Here is a 27,941-nt window from a genome sequence, read left to right as displayed (position 1 = left end):
AAGGCATATGACCTAGTTAGCATCACTGGCGTGAAGGCATATGACCTACATGTAGATAGCATCACTTGTGTGAAGGCATGTGAACTAGATAGCATCACTAGTCTGAAGGCATGTGAACTAGATAGCATCACTAGTGTTAAGGCATATGACCTAGATAGCATCACTAGTGTGAAGGTATGTAACCTAGATAGCATCACTAGTGTGAAGGCATGTGAACTAGATAGCATCACTAGTCTGAAGGCATGTGAACTAGATAGCATCACTAGTGTCAAGGCATGTAACCTAGATAAGATCGTTAGTGTGATGGCGTGTGACCTAGATAGCATCACTAGTGTGAAGGCATGCGACTTAGATAGCATCACTAGTGTGAAGGCATATAACCTAGATAGCATCACTAGTGTGAAGGCATGTAAACTAGATAGCATCACTAGTGTGAAGGCATGTGACCTATATAGCATCACTAGTGTGAAGGCATATAACCTAGATAGCATCACTAGTGTGAAGGCATGTGACCTAGATAGCATCACTAGTGTGAAGGCATATAACCTAGATAGCATCACTAGTGTGAAGGCATGTGACCTAGATAGCATCACTAGTGTGAAGGCATATAACCTAGATCGCATCACTTAGGTGAAGGCGTAAAGAATTTTGTAACTCTGCTAGAAAGGTAAAAGTTGAATACTTTTCTTTCAATTAACATATGCCCAATAGTTACTTTATTGTGTGTTGATATCACAAGTTTTCTATTGCTGACTTTAATGCCATATTTTAAAATATTTCGTATAAGAAAGAGCTTTACAAAGCGATGGTTTTATCTAACAAACACAAATTTACCTTTGACACTATTAGGTTCTTGTGGTAGAAAACCAGAGTTGAAACAAGACGATATTAGTAAAGCTAGACATGAAAGATATTTTGTTTGATGAAACTTTGTAAAATTCGTTACAGTCAAAAATCAAATGTCTTTTTATCTACTCGTTTAGTATAGCGCACGCATTTGCTCATGGACACACAACTCCAGATATTATTGCGTCTTGGTCATATACATGTATGTATGTGTATATGTTTTGAGGCTGATGATAGTTAGAGGCCACACTATTTATGGAGATCATCCATAACATTTGTTACCATCCTTGGTTCCCTGGAGATGTCTTATGTCAGTGACATTAACTTGATTTGCTTGTTATATTTGTCACTTTTTAAATATGCAGCTCAGACATTCGTTTACGCTTTACATTTGAGTGTTCGTCTGCAAGGCCTGCTCTTTAGTTTGCAGCACTGCAACTCTCATCTTCGGTGCTTTCTGTGCTAACAGATAGTTGTTGTTGCAGCGCCCTGTGAGTGCTAACAGATAGTTGTTGTTGCAGCGCCCTGTGAGTGCTAACAGATAGTTGTTGTTGCAGCGCCCTGTGAGTGCTAACAGATAGTTGTTGTTGCAGCGCCCTGTGAGTGCTAACAGATAGTTGTTGTTGCAGCGCCCTGTGAGTGCTAACAGATAGTTGTTGTTGCAGCGCCCTGTGAGTGCTAACAGATAGTTGTTGTTGCAGCGCCCTGTGAGAGTCATAGAGCCACCTCAACTACAGTGGCTGAAGGCAAAGACTCCGTAGAGTGGGACGGAACTCTTGTGGTGAGATGGTAGTTAGGCACAACTTTTGTTATCTTCAAGCTGTTTCTATTCTTCTTCACTCACCTTTTTAAATTGAGTTGATGCCAAGGTTCAACTATGGTGTCTTCTTCATGCAGAAGCCTTTTTTCACACAGTCTGTGTTGTACTCACACAGTGTGTGTTGTACTCATGCAGTGTGTGCTGTACTCACGCAGTGTGTGTTGTACTCACACAGTGTTTGTTGTACTCACGCAGTGTGTGCTGTACTCACGCAGTGTGTGTTGTACTCACACAGTGTTTGTTGTACTCACGCAGTGTGTGCTGTACTCACGCGGTGTGTGCTGTACTCACGCGGTGTGTGCTGTACTCACCCGGTGTGTGTTGTACTCCCGCAGTGTGTGTTGTACTCACGCAGTGTGTGTTATACTCACACAGTGTGTGCTTTCAAATTGGGAGCTAGATAGATTACGAGTGTGATTTTAAAAATAAATAAATGTTTAACAAAAGCATAAGTATGCCAAGCCAACGATTCGAAGCTTTTGTTCTGGAAGTTGAAGATGTGCATTGGTCAATCGATTTTCCTCACTTTCTATAAGTGAGAAGTGAACATTTAAAGTCTAATCATAAATCTAATTTGCTATCTAAAACTGTCGAAGAAAATTTGAAGCTAATATAGCTAGGTGAAACGATAAAAAATTATAAAACGATGATTGGTGATAGCAAAAAGTTTTAATTCTATTAATTAGTAAATGTATTCATGAGTACTAAAATCATTACCTTTAGTATATTCATCAATCTAAGCCATTGTACTGCTAGATGCTGTGGATTAAAAAGAAACCATCAATAACTCCCTGTGCATCCGTATCTTGCATGCGCGCACAGGAAATTACATTATAGCCTCAAACAGGGAAATATAATCTGAATGTAAACACAACAGTATATCTATAGGAGACTCAAAGTAAACGATAAATTTACCTCCTTTCTCCTATCTTCCTCTGTAGCATAACGCTGCTGACACCTGTCAGCTCTAACTATAAGCTGTCTGTCTCAAACATTAAACAGTTGATGCTCAGAAAACTCAGAGTCACCTTCGCAGTAACTGGAAGCATTTTTACAATTCTGTCATTCGTCAATAAAACGTGTCGATCGAGTAATTCATTAAAGTAATGATGTTAATTAATTTAGTAAATATCGATGTCCATGCGATCTGATAATAGAGCAAAATCCCTAGCTTCGAGATCACAGACAACGCGTTTCTCGAGGGATAACATTTATTACGACCTATATAAGAATTTCGTGCTGATGATTGGCTAATGTAGCGATTTTATATTTATCGCTCATGGACTTGTTTCAGATATATCACTCGTTACGTCACGAATGAAGCACCAGCTGGAATCCGAGCTTTTTAAAAGATGGCCTCATTCAAACGCATATATCTTTGGACAGGGTTAGTCTACGAAGACAAAAATGACATCCAATTTTAGCTGATGTTTTGGCCTTTTATTAGTTTTAATTTCATTATGCAACTTCTTGATGCAACCACATGCTTAACCTATTTCCCTTTTCATTATTTTTTTATTTTTGGTTTTCATAGAGCTTAGTCTAAGTTAGCCTGATTTTCATCACCAAAACAAATCATCATACTATTGCAATCATGTGCACTTTTGTTACTAAAAATTCCATGCCGTGTGCCCTCTTTAGCATTACAAGCAATGCAATATCATCAGTGCATTGAGTTTTTAGCATTACAAGCAATGCAATATCACTGGTGCATTGAGTCTTTAGCATTACAAGCAATGCAATATCACTGGTGCATTGAGTCTTTAGCATTACAAGCAATGCTATATCACCGGTGCATTGTGTCTTTAGCATTACAAGCAATGCAATATCACCAGTGCATTGAGTCTTTAGCATTACAAGCAATGCAATATCACCAGTGCATTGAGTCTTTAGCATTACAAGCAATGCAATATCACCGGTGCATTGAGTCTTTAACATTACAAGCAATGCAATATCACCGGTGCATTGAGTCTTTAGCATTACAAGCAATGCTATATCACCAGTGCATTGAGTCTTTAGCATTACAAGCAATGCAATATCACCAGTGCATTGAGTCTAGCATTACATGCAATGTAATATCACCGGTGCATTGAGTCTTTAGCATTACAAGCAATGCAATATCACCGGTGCATTGAGTCTTTAGCATTACAAGCAATGCAATATCACCGGTGCATTGAGTCTTTAGCATTACAAGCAATGCAATATCACCGGTGCATTGAGTCTTTAGCATTACAAGCAATGCAATATCACCGGTGCATTGAGTCTTTAGCATTACAAGCAATGCAATATCACCAGTGCATTGAGTCTTTAGCATTACAAGCAATGCAATATCACCGGTGCATTGAGTCTTTAGCATTACAAGCAATGCAATATCACCGGTGCATTGAGTCTTTAACATTACAAGCAATGCAATATCACCGGTGCATTGAGTCTTTAGCATTACAAGCAATGCTATATCACCAGTGCATTGAGTCTTTAGCATTACAAGCAATGCAATATCACCAGTGCATTGAGTCTAGCATTACATGCAATGTAATATCACCGGTGCATTGAGTCTTTAGCATTACAAGCAATGCAATATCACCGGTGCATTGAGTCTTTAGCATTACAAGCAATGCAATATCACTGGTGCATTGTGTCTGAAGCCACCAATGTTTATGAAGACCCAATCTATTTTGAGTTGGTTTATTATCAATTTGGTTTAAATATTACAAAAGACTACAGGCTAAATTTCCATGTTCAACTCTTATAAATATAGAAAGCAGCTTATTGTTTTTACCATTTTTGCTCTGTTTTCACAAAAATTATGGTTCTAACTGCTGTAAAAGTGCGACGTTGGCAGCATCTGTACGATCAAGTAAAAAAAGTGGACCAGAAGACACAAGTCATGACATAGTAAAGTTACCACAGTATATTATGTTATTGTTTGTTATTATTGTTATTGTCTATCTATTATATATTATACTAGCTGTGCTACCCGGCGTTGCCCGTGTAATAGAGGAGTCTTTGGACAGAAAGTTGGTTTGTACTTAACATATAACGACATTTGCCATTATAACTTTCAAAGTACATATCACGAGAGAAGTATGTCGTGTAGTTGAAATAAATTAAGAGAAAAATAAAAACAACTGCAAAGTTTTTAAAACTTTGTCAAACAACTGTACCTCTCAAGCTAGTAGCCTGGCATATTGCCAATGGAAAACTCCACTAAGCTAGTTAATAAGGTTAGGCTTCCAATGACAGTAAGCCATGACTGAGTCTGTATTGTTGTCCAACTCAGCTGTTCTAATAATAGCTATAGCCGGATTTCCAACACACGGATTTCCAACACACGGACTTTGAGAAGTATATATATATATAGATATATAGAAATATATATATGTATAGAATAGAATATAGATTATTATTGTCTATCGCCTTTAAGAGCTGGTGAGGTTACAATTCGGTCTTTTAAAGACAAGCCTTTGCACTAATGTTTAGTGAGCTGGTATTTATATGTGGAGCTTTTGTTGCCAGCCTTAGTGATTTTATATAGAACTAGCAGTATGACCCGTCCACGGGAACAGATTCACGTACAGCAAGAGGCTCATTGAGAGTTGTCTTTCATACTGTAAAGCAACTCCAAATATGCAGTCTACTGAAATTGTTGCGCTGATCAGACTATGCATACAAATATGCAATCATACATGTCAATAATGTTGGGGAGAACAATGAAAATATACAATGTGTTTTACAGCTAGTTTACAATGCATCAGTTTCAAACCACTCAAGTTGGAGTTGTCCTATTTTTGTACAGAGAACTGATAATGAAATTGACGTTGCTATGCAAACTGAAGTTCTCCAAAATGGCAGTATTGAAAAATGTTGGCATCTTTTAACCCTTTCACTGTCGTCCATGTACAAATTTAGCTATCGGCCTACTGACAGCCATTTTACTGAAAAGTTCTGATACTGCTTCATGATATGTATACAATATTTTTTTCAATTTAAAACTTTATTTAAAACGTTTTTGTTGTATATTTTATTTTGCCAACATGTTAACAAACACTGTTATGCAAAAAATTCAATGTATTTATACTTTGTGCATTGATAAAGAGATATGAAGCTACAATCGCTGCGAAGCTAAAACGATCCTCTACAATGTTGCTTATTCTTACAAAACCATTACTTTCACCATCATCATAGTCAGTGATGCTATTGTAATTATATGTGTAATCATAAAAGTCTAAATCGGCTATAATGTTGTCAACATGAGCAATTATTTGTTTTCTAACTCGAGAGGCACTTACAAAACAAAACTTACACAAAAAATGTTTGTTTTGACATTTCCCTAACAAAGATTTAAAATTGTTTCGTTATTTTAGGCTAATTTTATAAAGAAATCTTCGGACAACACAGTCACTATCATAAAAACCCTAAAGATCGTTGGTTATGTTGTCAACGAATAATAAATTAAGTTATTACACAATTGCTGGGAAAGTCGCAAAAATGCATCTATGGCAGTCGACCATAGAAAACGCATAAATGCGTCTACGGAAGTAGAAGCGTTAAGAAATTCCACAAAATATTTTGCTATTGCACTGCTTAGCTATGGCCAGCATTTATTGAATGGAGGCCTTTACATGCTTGAAACACTAATCATGGCTCACCAGTTCTTCAGCTATAGCTTGTGTTTTGACATGGTATATACAAACAGTGCAGCAGTATTGTGGTTGTGCTGATAAACAGCACAGCTGTATAACAGCTGTATAGCAGCACAGACAGTATGATGTCAAGGCAGATACAGCATTAGCACCTTACAATAATAAAACACAGCGCCAACATGATAGCCTTTTTGCCGACCAGAAACTGCTGAGCAAACACGGCTATGGCTAGAACAGGCCAGAACTGCTACTAAAAGCATTTCTAAAAGTGAATGGGATGGTTTGCTTTTTTGTAATATACCCTGCTCTCTTTTTTCTCACCGTTGCCTATCGCAACGCTCGGAGTACCCGTGCAAGTTCTGTGGTAGCTGTAGTTCTCATTGCTGGAAAAAAGTAAAAGTAACTCAACTGCGGAAGAAAATGAACATACTAACTATCACAAACAGTGGCAAACCCAACATTTTTAAGTAGTGGAGGTGTGGCAATTCATAGACAATACAACATTGAATGAGAAGTATTTACCTTTTTGAAGTAGAAATTTAGTAGGTAATTTTTGATGCGGAAACGGTTTTCCCAGTGACCGGAAGAAACAAACGTTCATGTGACCTTCCCTGTACCCGTTGACAGTAAATATTAATTGTTACATGTAATTTACTGCTTATTAAATCATTTAATGAGTAGTAAATTTTAATAGTTTTCTACTAATATTCACTACTAATTTAATTTTACTACTCATATTAATTCAGTTCACTTTGTATGACCGAATCAAAAAAAGGAAAGACCGCTCTATAAGGTGGACAAATACACACACAAATATACAGACAAATTTTTTGCTGTTTATACAGTAGATAGAGGCATGTCATATCAACTCTGGTCCACAAAGAATGTTTATTTTAGCTGAGACCAACATTCAGTGACAGCTCGTACCTGGAGACACAACATGTGCTCCTTGCAGTCAAGTCAACAGTTGATGGGGTTGTTGTAGGAGACACCGCTGTCTCTCTTTTACCCATATTCCGCAGTCGCGGGGAGTGCAAATTTGATTGCGTCTTGACAAACCTTGGAGGCAGGGCTGGAAGCATCAAGTTGGTTACTAAGGCTGTGTTAACAGTGGTTACACGTGACTCTATTCACCCACTTTGTTGATCTGTATACTTAAAGGTTGACTTGCAACAAAATTCACATTACAGTTATTTGGTATCAAAAGACTCACCATGTCATACTCTGTTGTGTTGTAGGTGCCAGATTCATGGAAATGTGATTACAAGCCCTTAAAAGCTCAAAAACAAAAAGCCGCCGTAGATTGGAATCTCTTTATTTCTCTGACGTAGTTATTACATTTTATTAGTATCTTGTCACATGATGTTCTCATGTGAATTGAAAGGCCAATAAAAAGCTCAATATAAAACTTATCATAGCACTAATTTATGACAAACACTTCGGGTTTTACCGAAGACCCCGTATCAAATATAGATGCTCGCTACTTTACAGTTTTGTTTCGGCTTGATCAAATAGTCAAGTCGTAATCTGATCATGTGACCCAATACTTCGCAAATAATTTTTGCAGCACTTTTCGATTATCATAGGTAACCAACAGGCTTGTCATGATTATCAGACAATGATATGTACTACTTCGAGCTAAGGATAAAAAGTTGAACGATTTTTTACGGTAAGTTATAAGATATCAGTGCTAAAAGTGACAGTATTACAATGATGATAAAACAGACGCGTAAGAACAATAGACATGGTTTATTGAATGCGTAAAGTATATTTGTGAAAATATTTCGACGAATGAGGTTGCATGAAAGTGTAAACAAAAACCTTCCTGTAACAACTACGTCCCATTTGAGCCGTTTTGGAAAAGAGAATCCAAACTACGGCGGTCTCGTGTGGCTGGGATTAACTGTTCGTTTTTGAGCTTTTAAGAGCTTGTAATCACATTCCCGTATATTGTGCACCTACAACACAACAGAGTAAGACATGGTGAATCTTATGATACCAAATAACTGTAATGTAAATTTTGTTGCAAGTCAACCTTTAAAAGTGGTTACATGTGGTTTTTTTCCACTTGGTTATTTTCCAAGGCTACTATTCATTTTGGTTCATCGTCACACTTTTTGATCATGTCTTCTGCTTAGCTATTGTCTGCGCTGATGCTCATTCGTACCATCCACTGCTTCAAAATCTTTACTTGATGCCCATTATTATTGTTAGCCTTTGCTCACTTCTTGTATGCCATTGTTTTAGGGGTGTCATGAAAGCGATACTTAAGGGTCATGCCTCCTCAGCCGTGCCACAAAACTACCCTCGTTCAAAGAAGGGATTAAATGCCAGTGAGTATGAACATCAGAGGTTGTGATATTTGCTACAAAGTTTTGTGGCTTACAGGCCGGACTGTTATGTATAGCTATTTATGGCGATGAGGATGCCAAATGAGGTGATGACAATATCGAGTTATTGAAGCAGAGAGCTGCCTCAATAAATAGTCTTAATAGATGATACAGACATACAGACACACAGACACACACAAGATCATATTTATGGTAATTCATAGGACAGCTATCAGCCCTCACCATTCTGAGTTGACCTTGTTTTAGAATTCGTAGATGCATTCGTTCTGGTTTTGTATTCTTTACAAGGCAGGATGCCGAAAATACCTTTTGGAAAGTTGCTACTTCAAGGACAGTTTGTCAAAAATGCTCTTGTTAATACTCTTGACTGTTACATTCTCTATTACTTTCTTAAAGTTTCGCCAGTTTTATGTGACAAAAAGGTGTTTCATCTGAGTTTTCCTATATATTCAACTGACTTTAATGTGATGGGGTTGTAGTTTAAGTTCTAGGATGCTAAGATCAGGTCGTTTTGCCAGCTATCTGACGTAAGTAACTAGGGTGGAATTTCAATGGATGAAGATGATGCTGGCATCTATTTAATAAGTCATGGATGAGACAAAGTTCTATGAAATCAAAATGGAAAAAGTGTGAAAGCTGATTTATTGACATACTTCGAACTAATTCCCAGCCAATTTGCTACCTAATTTATTTATTTCCGCTGTACACTTGTTTTAACTAATTTTTAGACATCATTGTCAATGATGTTTATGCCTCACCACTCTCTGGCCTCTCATGGGATGACGATACGACTCATAATATACCATCAGACACAACCCCTCGAATTAAAAGTAAGCCAATGTCGCTTGTCGCTAGCGAGCAGAACAGCGGCGTCACGGCGAGGGGTCTTCTACCCGTCCCCCAAACGCATGTGTATGACATACCTCCTGTTGAACTTCCTGCCAAGGATGGCAAGCAGTCATCAGAGTACTATAATACAAAAGTATCAGGTGTGTGTTCTGGTCTACAGTCATTGAGTAACTATCTACTCCTTATCTACTAATCCACTCCTGATCTACTCCTAATCCACTCCTTATCTACTCCTATCGACTCCTAATCCACTCCTTATCTACTCCTAATTCACTCCTTATCTACTCCTAATCCACTCCTTATCCACTCCTTATCTACTCATAATCCACTCCTTATCTACTCTTAATCCACTCCTTATCTGCTTCTTATCTACTCCTTATGCACTCTTTATCTACTCCTAATCCACTCCTTATCCACTCCTTATCTACTCCTAATTCACTCTTTATCTACTCCTTATCTACTCCTAATCTACTTCTTATCTCCTCCTAATAAACTTCTTATCCACTCCTAATCTACTCCTTATCTACTCCTAATCCACTCCTTATCCACTCCTTATCTAGTACTCCTAATTCACTCTTTATCTACTCCTTATCTACTTCTTATCTCCTCCTAATAAACTTCTTATCCACTCTTTATCTACTCCTTATCTACTGCTTATCTACTTTTAACTGCTTATTTGGAGCTGAATTGTTGGTTGACTAGTTGCTCTTGGGGTAAGTAACTTGGGTTGTGGACTCAGTATTGTAGAAATAAAATTGCTTTTTGTCGGTTTAGTCACTTGTTTTTAATCTATACATCATGTGGTTTCATTTCCTTATAGAGTGTTGTAATGTCTATTATAGCCTCTCAAACTCTATTATAGATTATATATTGTTAGAATTTGTATGTCTGCATAACCTCTCACTCTATTGTAGAGTATTATAATGTTGAAAAAATGGTGCCTGCCTTTGTTAGCTCAACAGATGGGTTGACTCACACATCCTGTACAGAATCTGAGGTTTGTTCAATACTAGCCTATGCTTATGGCCAGTAATTCTAAAATCAGATGCTCTGATGAGACACGCCAGCGTTGGCAGTGTATTTATGATTGGCATCTAATTCATACTTCTGTATGATTATTGATCTGTTATACGCTTGACATTGACTTGTCTTATATCCACAACAGGATTTGTACGAGGAAGCAGAATCTGCTGATGTTACCATGCCAAGCGCTGCCGTGAGGCCTGAGACAGCGCGGCCCAAGGTACCTGTAAGGATGCTGGACTCATTGACTGCTTCAGAGGTTAGTGCACTCAACCATAGCAGCAGTTTTGAGAACTAATGCATAACGGGTTAGAGTGTTTTGGCGGTTGTCAGAAGATGTATGTGGTAGCTGAGTTCACTATAGTCTGTGTGACAATGATACAAGTTGGATGTTGAATGTTGGATGTTGAGCGGTGACTAAATAGTTTCTGACTGACCGCTGTTAACTTGTGGCACAGGGCCTTGACTAGCAATGCTACTGCGCAGTTTCGGCCTCATCATTATTTCTTTTGTTGTTTTTCTGTTTTCATATCTTTTGATGAAATAAAACAAAATAAGGAGGAGAAATATTTTGTAGAACTATAATGACTATTGGTGATAAGGTGGTCATTTCTAAGTTGTTTCAACTGTTTTATGTTTCACTTGATGCTATACAATAGACAGGTTCTACAAGCGTCAAGTAACAGCTTTCATCAACGCCATTGCTAAATTGTTTTAAATATTGTTTGCAACAGTTTTTGTGCTCCAACTATGTATTGTAGAACATCTTACCACATTTTACATTTTTATCTGTAATATATGGGTCATGATATCAGAAACCATGGTTAAGTCGAGTGTGTGAGATTTAGAGTTATTTACACTAGCAGAAGGAGAACATTCTCAGTTACTTTGCAAAAAAAATTTTGATTTTAGCTTAATTACAGCAGACTTTATGGTTGATAAACTTAATGCATGTTTACCATTATTGCGAAAACATATTTCTGAGAAAATTGGTGTTAAAGTTTGAGAAACGAAAACCAACTCACAATTTTGTTTACATTTCAAAACATCATAGCACCCAATATCAAAAAGTTGTGATATTTATCTAGATTTCTGTATTTGTATCCAAAACATTATGCTGAATTTATAGATTTAAACAGATTTTAGCTGGTTGTCATAGAAATAGCTGTATATCTATAATAAAATGTATTATTTAATTTTGCAGATATTAAAAACGGCTTGGCAGTACCGCAATATTGGGCACAGCCGCAGTTTCATCAACAAAATCTTTACAAAAATAATAACAGTAACATATTGCCCACCATCGATCACTATATACTTCGATCTTGTAAATTCGAATGATTATTCTTATAACTAAATCTTATAATAATCTTATAACATCGAATAATTATTCTTATAATTAAATATTGTAATAATCTTATAAGAATCGTTAAGAAAATATCATCGTCATTCCCTTTACTTTTACTGCTTTTGACATCAGTTGGATACCAAATTACTCATAATGAGTGTCCAAAATGTCAGAGTTATCTATAAAATCAGCAAAAAAAGAAACAATTACTTTTTTATTCGATTCCAGTTTAGCATAGCAACGGCTTCAAGGTTTTTTTTCCGATGGTTAAAAACTTCTATTGGCTAAACTGACTTCAGATTCAAAAAGATCACTCTGTGATCGGTCCAGTTGCACGTGTTACAAAAATCGTTACCAATATTAGAAATTCATTTAGTGCAGCTTCAAAATCGGATAACTCAACTTCGTGATTTGCGACTTAGCCATGGTGTCTTTGATCGCGACCCATATGTTATTTGTCCTCTGGATGACCTCGCAGATTCAAAGCTATTAAATACTTAAGCAGACTCAATTACACACTGAACTAAATAAGGACATCAGTGACATGATTGGCTAGTTTCATACTCAAGAACGTTTTGTAAGCAATGAGAAATCAAGACAATGATGTTGGTAAATGACCTTATGACCTCCTATATCGCAACCATCCCATCGGGCAGTTACAGTAAATAGTTGAACACGTGATACTAATCATGGCATCCTGTGGTGAATTGTCATTGGTATTCAATCCGGTATTCAATACGATGCCTTTTTCATTAGGAAAAAATAACACATTTTAAATTATTTATGTTTTGATGTCATGTTTTGTTGGCTGAATGATGAATTTTGCGACAGTTTAACGTAACTTGGCAGCAATAAATTACATTTCTTGTGCACAAAGCATGAATCGTAAAAGAATACCATATTTAAAGCACCATATGCCTTCAAAGCATTGCTGATGTGAAAACCTCACTGACAGGAAATGTTCTTAAAAACAGTTTTAAATTTTTTTTAAAACTATGGCAGATAATTATAAAAAGTATGCTATCTGTAGGAATTATTGTGAGCGAGAAAATTAGCTTTAATTTGGGTTTAATTAATATTTGTTGAAAACCTGTTCAGAGCAACTCATTGCTTTCACTAGTACGTATATGTTTTATAGAAGCTTGTCAGAAATTACGATGTATTACATCACAACTATTACAAGCTAGTAAGTTACAAGTGTGGCTGCTCTACTATCAAATGGAAATTAAATTTCTTTAGTCATTCGGTGTGAATAGGACCTGGTGTACCTTGTCCCAGTGTTGTATAGTTTTAAAGTCAATTTTATGCCTAATCTCGAGTGCCTCCAACCTCCAACAATGGCTCTTATTATAGTAAATGGCTGTGGACGAACGGACATGACTCTTATTATAGTAAAAACTAGCTGAATTCCTGGAGCTGTCTAGTTGATTAAAAAAATCTTCCATGCAGAAAATTTATTTTTATTTAACATATAACAACAGTTACCATTTTAACTTTCAAACTTCATATCATAAAAAATGTGTTTTGTTGAAGTAAATTAAGAGAAAAAATATAACAACTGTAAAGGTTTTCAAATGTAAATGTGAAATAGCTAGCAAGTAATGGCTAAATAAAGTCTGTTTTGCTACGATTACAATAAAAAATTATTTGCTATATGATTTTAATTCGTTTCAGTGTTGGCATCGTAAGGCAAAAACATTGTATAGACATATAGAGTGGTATAGATATATAGAGTGGTATAGACATATAGAGTGGTATAGATATATAGAGTGGTATAGACATATAGAGTGGTATAGATATATAGAGTGGTATAGATATATAGAGTGGTATAGACATATAGAGTGGTATAGATATATAGAGTGGTATAGACATATAGAGTGGTATAGACATATAGAGTGGTATAGATATATAGAGTGGTATAGACATATAGAGTGGTATAGATATATAGAGTGGTATAGACATATAGAGTGGTATAGACATATAGAGTGGTATAGACATATAGAGTGGTATAGACATATAGAGTGGTATAGATATATAGAGTGGTATAGACATATAGAGTGGTATAGACATATAGAGTGGTATAGATATATAGAGTGGTATAGACATATAGAGTGGTATAGACATATAGAGTGGTATAGACATATAGAGTGGTATAGACATATAGAGTGGTATAGATATATAGAGTGGTATAGACATATAGAGTGGTATAGACATATAGAGTGGTATAGACATATAGAGTGGTATAGACACATAGAGTTGTATAGACATATAGAGTGGTATAGACATATAGAGTGGTATAGACATATAGAGTGGTATAGACATATAGAGTGGTATAGACATAGAGAGTGGTATAGACATATAGAGTGGTATAGACATATAGAGTGGTATAGACATATAGAGTGATATAGACATATAGAGTGGTATAGACATATAGAGTGGTATAGATATATAGAGTGGTATAGAAATATAGAGTGGTATAGACATATAGAGTGGTATAGACATATAGAGTGGTATAGATATATAGAGTGATATAGACATATAGAGTGGTATAGACATATAGAGTGGTATAGATATATAGAGTGGTATAGATATATAGAGTGGTATAGCAACTCATAGTAATTATCTAATGCTAAACACTAATACTAACACTAAATACTAAACACTTCCTAGTAACAACTATCAAAAATTTTTATACATATAATACATATTAAAAATTAGTAACAAAACAATATGTTAACCTCAGTAATTATAGTTACCTACAGTAACTTTAGTTTATTTAGTGGTTATGATCTGTGATCAATCTGCAAGAAAATGTAACATTACAGTGTACTGCGGGCAGTACTTACCATGGGAAGTACTTGCCTTCGAGAGTCGAGACAGACGTATAACATCAACATTGAATTTACCTTCAATGAACGTAGCTTACTAAACACATACCTAAAGCGAAGTTTTAGTATGTATTTTACTAAACTAAATTTCAACTTTGTCATAGGCTAAAAATTTTTACCACTTATCTGTTTTAGAATTCGTTTTTACTATAATGTATAACGAGTAACGCTGAACTGAGATAGCGAGCTATATTGCTATCAGAGGTAACAATATAGCTTATAGATATCGATATAAGAGATAGCGTATATTGCTTTCAGAGGAGGGATTTTGGTGAATAGCATATCAGCACTTTTGTTATTTCGTCGTTATCAGTACACTGACTGCCAAATTTTAATTTCGAAATAAGTTTTTGTTAACATCGAATAACGAAAAAAAGTCAAAAAAAATTGTCCTCAGACGGAAAAACGGAAAACGGAGGACGGGAGGACGGAAACATAGTAAGGCGGAAAACATATAATAACAGGGGCATTGCGACCTGAGGGCACACTGTATTACTTAATAATCAAACGTGCACACTTAGCAATGGCTAAAAGGATAGCATATGATAAGAGTGATGGGCGTGATGGGCGTGATAAGAACAGCTTAGCCTTATCGTTATGCAAATAGAGGGTGATGGGCTAGTTTTCAAATAGCTTTTCAATTTTGGGAAGATAAGTTTAACTCTTTTATGTGCGAAACAAATGTCGCCTATATTTTACACTCTCCTTTGGGAGGAGCAACATTAACCTCTTTAGATGTGGCAATCTGTTAACTTACTTCAAACTTGTAGATCTTTGAATAAATATGTATTGGGAAGCTGAGAAATATCTCCATCAGTTGATATATATTGCTTGCAATTAACCAGCCATGATCTTATAGCCTGCGTTGCAATTTGTTGGAGCTTTCAATTTTTTATTTAATTTTAAATTTGAAGAAGTATTTCTATTATATGACTACATTTAACAATTTTGCATAACGCTCATTGCACTCGTTGATATGTTTTCTACAGTTTTACAGCCAAAACTGGCTTTTTATGTGCAATAGAAGAGGAATTATGGGCATTGATACATCGAAAGCCAAGTTTAGCTAACCTCAATGATGCTATCAAATAATATGCCATAATTTGCTATAAATAATATGCCATAAGTTTGTAAGTTGTATAATAATAATCTATCAAATGCTACAAATATATATTTTCGAACAAGTGACATAAACAAACCATATTAATAATAACATACAGAAACATAAATATTTGCATCGTTTGCTTAGCCAGTTGTGTTTTGATTGGTGCTTTTATTTGAACTTGTGTTTTGATTGGTGCTTTTATTTGAACTTTTTCATCTTTTTCTGGCTGTTCAATGCCTTCCACAGTGTCTTCTGACCTCAACACTTCTTTTGCAATGCTAAAGGGCAAGGCCAGGCATACTGTCACGCACATAGGCAATTTTGTTTCTAATTTTTTTGTGATCATAACTTTCTGTCAATTAGTGAGTAAACATGTTCAGACATACAGAAACATGAAAATTTTTATAATGAAATAATCTCTCATGATGATATGGGGCATGCAAGTAGATTTTTCTGGTATCGAGTGTGACGCGCGGGACAATAGGTTATTTTCTCTCAAACTTTGCCATTCATTCTGAAATAATTTTGCTTTTATTTTATAATCGATACAAGGGTAGGTGTTTTAGCCAAGCTGTTTTTTCCTAACAAATGCGATTTTTCCTTACCATTCAGACGAGCAAAGAATAGTTTGTCCGACGCATCACAATTTTAATGCATTTAATTGCAACCTGTTCTTCCGAAGCTATCTGAAGCAAAAAATTTCATTTATAATTTGATTTTGGGCTGCTATGCCTCAGCTAAACTCACCAATTCGCTGAAAATATGGCAAGCTCTGTTTATAGGCACATGGAAGTATTTGTGACACGCGGAACATTTTTTAATAATATGACAATGTCTGCCTTTGTTTGAGATTTCATTTTGATACTCTGCATGTGAAAGCAACGCTTGATGTTCCAAGTCAAAAAAGCCAGTTTCTTTGAGAGAAATGAAACATTGGAATTAATTTGCTATGTTTTGTAACTCAGAACATGGAGTTTGTCAAGATTACCCTACTGATACACACTTGGGGTGATGCCATCAAATCGTGAGGTAATCTTTGAACCAAATGTGTGTTTTTAATGTATGGTTACAAAAACTACATCACGTGGCAAAAATGCAAGAGATGGTATTGAGGGAAAGCATCAAACAGGTTCTAATGGCAGTGTACCGGAAAAGGAATGTCGTAAACTCGGCGAAATCATTTGCGGAAGCTGCAACAACAATAACTTCCAAATTAGTGAAACCGATGAAGATATTCTCCATCTCAAAAGATACGATTACTAAAACAGCGCAGATCTGCAAAGAACCCTGGTCCATGGTGACTATAATTCATGGCATTCAATTGTGCCATCACATAGCGAAAAGATAGTGATGTTGTTCTGATTGAATGGTGTCCTTCTCCCTGGCAGCCAATTTCACACACACAGAGCAGCAAACCTAATCAAGGGGTACTCACAAAAGATATTTCACCAACACTAACACAGTTTTCACCACAAATGCTGGCTGCATTGGCCTATGACTCTGAAGTCAGCATTGGAGAAATTCTCACAGCGGAAGCCAATGAAAGTAGCTACACTATAAAGTACATGCACCCTGCATGCAAGAAGCTCATACGGCCAAACACCAACGACAAAAGAACCACCCAGAGGAACTTTCTTCATAAAGCATTTCCAGTTATCGCACCAGCGGGAACTATCAGATCACTGAAATACTTCTACTAGGAAATGAGGAAATAATAATGCAGAATGTAATGATTATAAGAACAAATGGTTTACTGCGTAAGTCTGACAATCTTTGAATTGTATGCGTTTTATGTTTCATATTTAAATAAAATAAGTATAATATATATTAATTTTAAATTATTAGTTGGTTTACCACATGTATATCTGTAGATGTTGTATGATGTAGATGTTGCAACTTCAAATCGTGACAATTTGTTGTCTAACAACTACAAAATGTAGAAAAATTCTAGATTTTTCATGATGTTATTTTTGTCCCGCGCGTCACAGTCCCGCGCGTCACAGTTGGTTGCTTTCTTTCACACCTTACAGAATCATTAAACTTGGGCCTGAAAACAAAACAGTACATATTTGTTGTAGGAGGGTAGTAGAGATATGAGTAGGAGGGTAGTAGAGATATGAGCGTGTCAAACAATAATGTCATGAGTCAAAAACTTCAGAAGATTTTGCGATTGGTTGTACATTAGTTTTTCATGTCAAATTATGGACCCGCGCGTCACACCAGCTTTAATATTTAATAGTTCTTTAATCCATTGCACGACAAGGATGAAATCCCATTCAGTGGTAGTTGGTGTCAAGTGCTGCCTAAAACAGCAAAAATTACAGCAAAATTTTACATCTGGGCTGTAAAGTATGCGAGGAGACATTCAAATGTCCCGCGCGTCACAATCAGGCCAAAAATGGCTTTACCCTTAACTAGTTAATATTAGCATCCAAACTATTTTTTCACGCAAGTGAAAAGCTTTTTGACCAGTGACACAGCTTGCTCGATAAGTGTGCTAATCGCAAGTTTTAGTCTCAAAATAGTACAGATTTCATTGTAATTGCTCAACTTTTTGTCACATACATCGAAATATCAAGAATGCTTTAAACAAGGAACTACTATTAGTCTGATGCAGTTATTAATTATTTCTACAAAGTTGATTTTGAAGTTCTAGAGAAAAAAACCATAAGACATGCATGCTAGGGCTGTGGCCTAGCATGCATGTTATTTGAAGAACAAGTATCATTAGTGACATTTAGTAACACAATTTGTTGTAGTGCGCTATTGCCGGGTATCGTAACTTCACGCAATTACTGTATCTTGACTACCAGAAATACAGGAGGTCGTAAGGTCATTTGAATCGGTGTCATCTATATTTTTCATTGCATAAAAAATATTCCTGTGTCTGTAACTAACCAATCATGTTACTGATCGTAATTTCCATGGTCGCTATTTGGTTCATCAAGCTAGTCAGCCTAGTTAGATTGCTGCAGGTGTTGCAGATATAAGATCCGGTCAAGTTTTTCAACACTGTATAGTTGCCAGACAAAAAGCAAGGACGATTGAAACATATTATAAAACTATTCAAAGAGATCAGGCCAATTGTTATTATATTTGATTTTGTTACATTTGTTACATTCAGAACATGTCACTCCGCAGGAGCTAATAACTCCCAATTAGTGTATGTTGTGCAAAGGCTGTGAGGTCTGTCTATGCAAACCTCTTCTATTAACTGGTGTTTTGTGTCTAATTCATTTTAAGTCTGGTTTACTCATTCGTAACATTTCCTTCAAGCTACTTTTTTATTTTAGCAGAAAGATAATCCCAGATCGTCGTCATTCGGGTAAAGACACGCACTTCATGCAGCTGTTGCGTGTAGCTTATACATGTAGCTGTTGCATGTAGCTTATACATGTAGCTGTTGCGTGTAGCTTATACATGTAACGGTTGCGTGTAGCTTATACATGTAGCTGCTGCGTGTAGCTTATACATGTAGCTGTTGCGTGTAGCTTATACATGTAGCTGTTGCGTGTAGCTTATACACGTAGCTGTTGCATGTAGCTTATAGATGTTACTGTTGCGTGTAACTTATACATGTAGCTGTTGCGTGTAGTTTATACATGTAGCTGTTGCGTTGAGCTTATACATGTAGCTGTTGCATGTAGCCTATACATGTAGCTGTTGCGTGTAGCTTATATATGTAGCTGTTGCGTGTAACTTATACATGTAGCTGTTAGGTGTAGCTTAAATACATGTATGTAGCTGTTGCGTTGCGCTTATACATGTAGCTGTTGCGTGTTCCTTTCTCACTTGCCCAATAACAATCCTCAGCATATGTAGAGCACGTTATAACACATTAAACAGCCTTTTCTGCTGTACCACTCAGCAACCAAGGGTTTCGAGTCACAATAGCTCAGCAGCAACTATTTACACCTTCAGGTTTAGCGGATGCTGTAAGATAAACAAAATATCGGTGCAGTCTTTTTAGATGTCAGATGATTCTATTCTCTGTTCGCTAGTTTTAATGCTCAACACTACTTCTAAGTGAAAATATTGTTCTAGTTTTATTCAAATCTGTATAATCAAAGGGTTGTCTATGGCACCAAAAATCTAAAATGAAGGTTGAAGCATTAAAAAACACCTTGAGTGAAATACAAAAATACTCGTGTTTTTCTGCAGTCAGCAACTCACCATTTTGTTAAGTTACTGGAAATTTTCTGCGAATTGAAAATCTTTTATACTTTTTATTGTCATTTATTATGAAGTTTATTGTTAGATTTCCATATCAGAAGGCATATATCTAAGGGAAATCAGCGCTGGTTAGGCTTTAGTAGTGCCTCACTATCGAAAGATTTGCATTTGCTGCAGTCTGTCATTGATCTTATTTCAAACTTCCTTATGTATTCACTGAAGACACTGATTTATCTTACTTATGAGCAGCTTGCTTGATGCACTCTGATTCGTTTCAATTTTCTGCAGAAAGTCTTCTTTAGAAAGCAAGTCATATGCCGTTAGAGTTATTCTTTTTTGAGAGCAACTTCAGCTGTGATACATCAAACGTGCACCAGCTTGTATTGTACAGAGTGAAGGGGGTCCTTTTTTCGTTTAATGTCAAATGAGTTTATAACCCTTTTTACGTGTACCCTGTTGGATTTGAAATAATTGAATGGAAGGTATTTTGAGGCGAATGCAAGAGCACTTAAATGGGTCTAGTCTACTATGTTAGTTACATGATTGGGTGAGCACTTATTAGACTATTTTATACCCCCCTGACCCATAATGATTTTGGGCTAATGCCAAGTTGGCTGCTTTTTTATCTCATGTAAAATATTAGTCTGCAATCGTTTAAATATGCATTTAATTCAAGTTTAACATAAGATTCAATTCCTGGCAAGTTTCATACTGAGGAATTGTGTCCTCGTGATCCAATATACTTCAACCAATTAGGTGGGCATGTTTGATCTGTTACTATAGATAGGCTTCACAGTACCCACGTTACATGGTTTATGCTGTGTCTGTAGCCCACCGTCAATCTTTCTTTCTGACAAAGTTACAAGGTAGTGGTACCTTCCCCAGCACTTTTCTTTGCAACAGGTTTTCATCACCAGCCACTTCCCCCAGCTTTCTATGTGGCTGTTGCTTCCCAGGAGAATGCATTTTTAAAAATATTTTGTTAAATTTTACTAGATGGGAAACAGTTGCTTCACATTTTTGTACTGTATTGCCGTAGCAATATTTTGATGAGTTAGCTTAACTCCTTGAATGTTTACAAACTGTCTTATGAAAGTCCTGTGTAGCGTACTGTGTATTTCTATGTTTTACAGCTGTCTTACAAGTGTGTAATTGTATGTGGTACAGCTGTCTTAAAAGTGTGTAATTCTATGTGTTACAGCTGTCTTACAAGTGTGTAATTGTATGCGTTACAGCTGTCTTACAAGTGTGTAATTCTATGTGTTACAGCTGTCTTACAAGTGTGTAATTGTATGTGTTACAGCTGTCTTACAAGTGTGTAATTGTATGTGTTACAGCTGTCTTACAAGTGTGTAATTCTATGTGTTACAGCTGTCTTACAAGTGTGTAATTGTATGTGTTACAGCTGTCTTACAAGTGTGTAATTGTATGTGTTACAGCTGTCTTACAAGTGTGTAATTCTATGTGTTACAGCTGCCTTACAAGTGTGTAATTGTATGTGTTACAGCTGTCTTGCGAGTGTCTAATTGTATGTGGTACAGCTGTCTTACAAGTGTGTAATTGTATGTTTTACAGCTGTCTTACAAGTGTGTAATTTTATGTGTTACAGCTGTCTTACAAGTCTGTAATTGTATGTGTTACAGCCGTCTTACAAGTGTGTAATTCTATGTGTTACAGCTGTCTTACAAGTGTGTAATTGTATGTGTTACAGCTGTCTTGCAAGTGTCTAATTGTATGTGGTACAGCTGTCTTACAAGTGTGTAATTGTATGTGTTACAGCTGTCTTACAAGTGTGTAATTCTATGTGTTACAGCTGTCTTACAAGTGTGCAGTTATATGTGTTGAAGCTTTCCTATAAATGTTGTAGTCTAGTAATTGGTCAGAAGATCATAAGATATTTTCTAGGCAAGCTCTGCATTAGTTCAGGTTGATTTGTCAGCCTTGTTCACACACTGAGTACCAAGGTCTGTTTAAGGAATGGTCATTTTACAGCGTATCAACAATGTCCAAGGGACCAGTGCCGTTACCTCGTGGCTCTTGAAGATATCTATGCCTCAATATGTGAATACATTTCAACAAAACAACTGGACTGATATGGAGTGTATAGCGCAGTTAACTATGACAGAGCTTTCTTCTGCTGGTATAAAAGCCAACCATATCTTCCCTATACTTGATGCGATAGCTAAGATTTGAGACACTCTTTATTTAGATATTTAGCAGTTTATATAGAAAAAATGTCCATGTTTTATTTTTGCTCAAAACAGATATTTAAGACAGGTTTGTATTTAATGCACTTTTTCTAAAATTGATCTTTTTGCACCGACTGTTGAACTTGTTGTCAAGCTGATTTTTTCTTTACTTCTTTCTTCTTTGCTACTCAAAAATGTCTCCTATTCCCATGGTAGTAATGCTTGGTATTCCCGTAGTAACAATCTTGGGATTCCCATAGTAGTCTTGTTTTGTAATTACAGTGGAGGTAAAGTGTGGTAATTACAGTGGTAGCTTTAGGTGGTAATTACAGTGGTAGTATTGTGTAGTAATTACAGTGGCAGTTTTGTGTGGTAATTACAGCAGTAGTATTGTGTGGTAACTACAGCGGTAATATTGTGTGCTATTACAGTGGTAGTATTGTTTGCTATTACGGTGGTAGCATTAGCCTAAATTTATTCTCTAGTGTTGTAATGAGATTTCCATAGTAGTATTTTTGCGATTTGTTGATATAGTTTGGTATACCCAAACATTTGCTGTCAAATGATATTTTTGACACCAAGCTCTCGCCCATTATTATTCATAAAATACTATGCCACATTGTTACTGCTTAGAGAATATGCAAAATCAGTTTTGTACTATTGCATATTTGTTATAAACTTACATTTATATAAAATGTCAAATAAATTTGCCACTTTGATTGAACCTTGTGTATGGATACCATCTACCTTTACTACATGAGATATAGCATGTTTTATCATCATTCTTCCGTGAGGGAGCAATGAGAGAGCAACTCTCAATTTCAAAAGTTTTACAAAATCATTTGGCTCGAGCTTTTCTGCTCCTGGAATGCTTTATACTACTTTTTATAAGACCCATAAAATCATTGAAAAAATACTGAGCCAAACCTTGTAACTTATTTATGAGGCCTCGTTAATCTTACCAGAAACGACTCTTGCGCTTTTATATAATACTCTAATCAACAGTAAAATAGCTTCTCACTGGGAAGCATGGAGAAATGCTCCGATTAGCTACTTAAACAAAGTCTTGGTCATCCATAAGCCATTGCTTAGTATAGTATATCATCAAAAGCCTCATTTTCCATCAACTCATTCGTTGAAAAGGTTCTCACGTTTTGCCTATACAACAAACTTGTATACCAACTAAAAATATGTCTTTTAGCCTTCACACAATTTTTATCTCAAACTAACTTGTCAACGCATTACAACACTCGCCATTCCTTATTTTCCTTAGCTTTTCTACTCTCCTCCTTTACTGGCGGCCATAGACGGGTTGCCTATCGTGTGTCATCCGCATGGAATTCATTGTCAATTTGATAGTCATTATGGCTTTAGGTATGTTTCGAAGCGCTACTCGCCGGACTCCCTGGAATGTATTTGTTCCGATTTTTTTTGCTCGGACAACCATATTTTCTTCATAAACGATCTCATCCGTTAACTCGGACTCTGCGCCTCGAATAGCCACGCTACTGCCCATACGAGCCCTCATCGCACCTTTTTTTTGCATCATCTCGTTATGTTACGATTTAACGATTTAATGCAAAATAAAACAAACGACATCTCTAAATAATTCGGCGATGTAGGATGAAAAGCCGTCGCGATGAAGTCTGATCTAAGGCTTCACCATGGCATCTTTTCGTCTTACACTCGATATCATTCTAACTCTCAAATATCTAGCTGTTGTTTTCCGCGGTTTCATATTCTAAATGCAGGTGTTGGTTTTAAGCTAGATACGCTTGACAGATTCTCATTTTCCCACGAATAGGGCTGTTTCTTTCCTTTGCCACATTACTACAACGGGTCGCGAGTAGTCGATGTATGCCCTTCACCGATGCATTTATTCGGTGTCATTTTAGTTACCTCACTCGAAACCGACATTCCCATCGAGATGTTAAATGTAAAACATGAACTCTGTTCTCGCTAAGCTTACAATTAATAATCGAGCGGATACGCATCGCGATACGATGTACATGTATTTATAGATTGACCGGCGTCGGTTTCGCCATTGATTATTCGTACACCGCTTTAATAATTCATGTTTTATCGTACCATGACATTATATTGTTATTATTTGATGTATAGTACGTAGATTAAACTTCATAAAAAACATCCACTTCATTTGACGCGCAATTACCGATTACCACGCATCGATGGACCTTTTAGATCACGCTCGCATACGTTACGCGTACAACGCTACACGGATAATGCGTACAGACTACGCTTGAATGCACATTGTAATATAATGTATTTATATGTATTTACAATGTATGCTACCGGCAGTTTTGCATTTTAATGTTCGTACGCGTTTTAATTATTCATTTATTAACTTACCGCCGCCCATGTAATTCATATTCTACTTATTTGCTCTATTGTGTATGTCAACATATTAATAGCCATTAGCACCCATCGATCATTTCGTTTCGACGTTCGGTACATGGCAGCAAATACTTACCTATATAACCCTTAAAAACCGGTAACCCTTAAAAACTTACACAGGGCCGCGTCGATGAGGTGGATTAATTCGTGATTAACATCACCTGACGATATATCGCGCAATAGACAAACAATTAATAAACCAGTCGGCACATTTACTCTGCCGGTTACCGGAGAACTGAAGAGCTTTCTCTGCTGCCGCCTATTTCCTAACCAACTCACGGCCAGGTAGGCCTGAGGAATACACGCTCTTGCCAGCCACTGGCATTTATGATAAGCTACAATGATAAAACAACGGCGTTCGTTCGTTGCACTTAGCTAATGATAGCTTTCGGTAGGTGGGCTAAGAGAAGGTCGAATATTGAGGCTCACAATTGTTGTTACAACGGTTAAGTAAATACATTTAAACTACGATCGTCAGTAACTCCTAACAAAGGCAAATCTCGTTACAACACGCCAACAACATTATAACGTCGTTACGACTTGCAAACAATTTTTTAACTATAATAGTGAAGGGAAAAGATAAATACAACAATGGAATATTCTAACAAGCGAAGCTGACTCCGAAGCGTGTATCCTCAAAATCGGGAAAGTAGTTCTTCCCTGAGGATGTTTCTTCTCCTCTCGAATCTAGATCGGAACAGCGTACAGATGATGGAATGCCCTTCTGAAATGACGCGATGTACGAACAATGAATCTTTGCCTCAGTCCGCCTTTGAATGACCTGTAACACAAAAAGTCAAACACGCATGAGTGATTTCCAAAAACTGAAACGTCGTCTAGTCATCTAGACATCTTTCGCTATCTGTATAGAAAAGAATGTAACGATCGAATTAAAAAGAAGAATTGTAAATCGAAGGCTTTCGAATAGGAAAGCATTCTCATAATAACTGACTTATACTACCTCTTATAGGTTGACGAATATATACTAGCCATCGCTTCGGAAAGGCTCCCTTCGATAAGTAAGCTCACTCGTGATAACATTCGCCATCGATTCTTCCCTATTAATTGAGCGGAAAGAAGAGGTGAACAAATTATGCAACTACACAAAAGCGGGTAATATATCATACTCTAACATACTCATGTTGGTAAAACCAAGTAATATATTATATTCTAGCATACTCATGTTGGTAAAACCAGGTACTATATCATACACTAGCATACTCATGTTGGTGAAACCAGGTAATATATCATATTCTAACATACTCACGTTGGTAAAACCAGGTACTATATCATACTCTAGCATATTCATGTTAGTAAAACCAGGTACTGTATCATATTCTAGCATACAGAAGTTGATGAGACCAGGTACTGCATCATATTTTAGCATATTCATGTTGGAGAAACCAGTTGCTGTATCATATTGTAGCATAAACATGTAAATATGTATACTAGAGTATGATACAGAAAAATGTAACGATCGAATTGAAAAGCTAAATTGTAAATCATGGGGTTTTGAATAGTGAAGCGTTCCCATAATAATAACTGGCTTATACTACCTCTTATAGGTCGACGAATATACACTAGCCATCGCTTCGGAAAGGCTACCGCGATATTGGGCACAGCCGTAGCATCATCAACAAAATCTTTAGAAAAATAATAACAGTAACATATTGCCCGCCATCGATCACTATATACTTCGATCTTGTAAATTCGAATGATTATTCTTATAATTTAATCTTATAAAATTTAATAATGATTTTTATAATTAAATAATGTAATAATCTTATAAAAAATGTTAGAAAAATATCATCGTCATTCCCTTTACTTTCACTGCTTTGGAAGTCAGTTGGAAATACCAATGTACTCATTATGAGTGTCCAAAATGTCAGTTGTCTTTAAAATCGGCAAAAAAGAAACGATTACTTTTCAGTACTTCTACGTTAATTACAGAAACCTTCGGCAATTGGACAATGTCATAGACTGGTGAAATGTACACGTTTTTCTCGTGAAATGCGCACGACTTAATGGTTCTACTCTCTGTCGCACAGCTTTATTGGCGTTTCGTTGGCCGGTCTTAATTTTGATTAAAAAAGGCTTGTCAGGTTTTAATGGCGATTTTAGGCCAAATTAATCTGTCTAATTATACATTATCCGATCAGATGGGTAGGTTTTAGGATATTGTCGAGGATTTTTAAAGACTTGGTAACATATTTAAATAGGCTTATATGTGTTTTGTATTGTTATTATACTTAAACGACTCCATACAAAAATGGTTAAATTTGTTGATGAGAATTCGGTACAAGGGTTTGGGTACGGTGTTGATGGATAATTTTCGGAAGTTGTGTGCACATATGCGTTTATCATAAAGTTCCCAAACACTCGGTTCACTCGTGTTTGGTCGTGGGATTATTTTTTGCAATTTATGATACATCAACTCTCACTACCGCATTAAATTCGCTGTTCTGACTGTAATGTTATGTTTCTTGTATGATTGTGGTGACAATTGTTAAAATGCAGACACTGTATTGAAGGAACAACAGTTTGTATTCACAGGCAAAATCATGTGATATTAAAGCCCGTCACTTAGGCTATCTACAACAAAAAGACAAAACACAATAAACAGGGTGTGAGCAACAACTGATTATTTACAAACATGAAACACAAAAGATCACAAATATGAAATGGCAAACGCAATAAAGGTTGTTCGCAGGGAAGAATGGATGATGATGAGAATAAGATCAAGAATGTTCGCCATAGGCATGAGTAGGTATCTGTAACGACCGAAAGGTGCTATGAATGTTGTGAGGGATGATGATTGCTTGTCTAGCTTGATATGATAGAAGGCTTCTCGTGCATCTATGGTTGTAAAGTACTTGGCTCCAGGAATCTCCGCTGCAATTTGCTTGATTGTCTATGTTGGATGGTAAGGTCTCTTTATAGCTCTGTTCAAATTACCTGGGTCGATACAAACCCTGATGTCATCTTTACCTTTCTTCCGCTGTATCGCCATTGATGAAACCTGATTCGTAGGCTCATCAACTGACACATGTGTTATAATACCTCGTTCCACCATAGCATCAAGAGCTCCTTTGACTCTCGACTTGTAGGCATGGGGGACTGGTCTGATAGATCGGACAATTGGGTTGACTCGCCCATCTATTCGAATGCGGTAGGTTACTAGTAGACTACCTAGTTTATCATCAAACATTTCACTGAGCTCAACAAGTATCTGATCTGGAAGTTGTTAGGTAGCTACCTCGCTTATCTTATGTACATCAAGAGACAAGGTGA

At 36.5% G+C, this 27,941-nt stretch overlaps 1 protein-coding gene across 1 annotated transcript in view; it reads left to right on the top strand.

The window, feature by feature from the left end:
- The window catches only part of LOC137405844 (phosphatidylinositol 3,4,5-trisphosphate 5-phosphatase 2-like), a 61,648-nt gene extending 38,705 nt beyond the window's left edge, over window positions 1-22,943 (top strand). Inside the window, exons 19-25 of the mRNA XM_068092265.1 lie at window positions 1,548-1,627; window positions 7,207-7,394; window positions 8,557-8,642; window positions 9,389-9,649; window positions 10,424-10,506; window positions 10,675-10,791; window positions 22,039-22,943. Of these exons, the coding sequence (XP_067948366.1) occupies window positions 1,548-1,627; window positions 7,207-7,394; window positions 8,557-8,642; window positions 9,389-9,649; window positions 10,424-10,506; window positions 10,675-10,791; window positions 22,039-22,239 (1,016 nt within the window). The 3' untranslated portion in view covers window positions 22,240-22,943. The remainder of the gene's footprint in view (window positions 1-1,547; window positions 1,628-7,206; window positions 7,395-8,556; window positions 8,643-9,388; window positions 9,650-10,423; window positions 10,507-10,674; window positions 10,792-22,038) is intronic.
- The last annotated feature ends 4,998 nt before the right edge of the window (window positions 22,944-27,941 follow it).

The sequence above is a fragment of the Watersipora subatra genome, chromosome 10, assembly GCF_963576615.1.
Source record: "Watersipora subatra chromosome 10, tzWatSuba1.1, whole genome shotgun sequence".
NCBI lineage: Eukaryota > Metazoa > Bryozoa > Gymnolaemata > Cheilostomatida > Watersiporidae > Watersipora > Watersipora subatra.
This window is presented reverse-complemented; position numbering and strand designations above follow the sequence as displayed.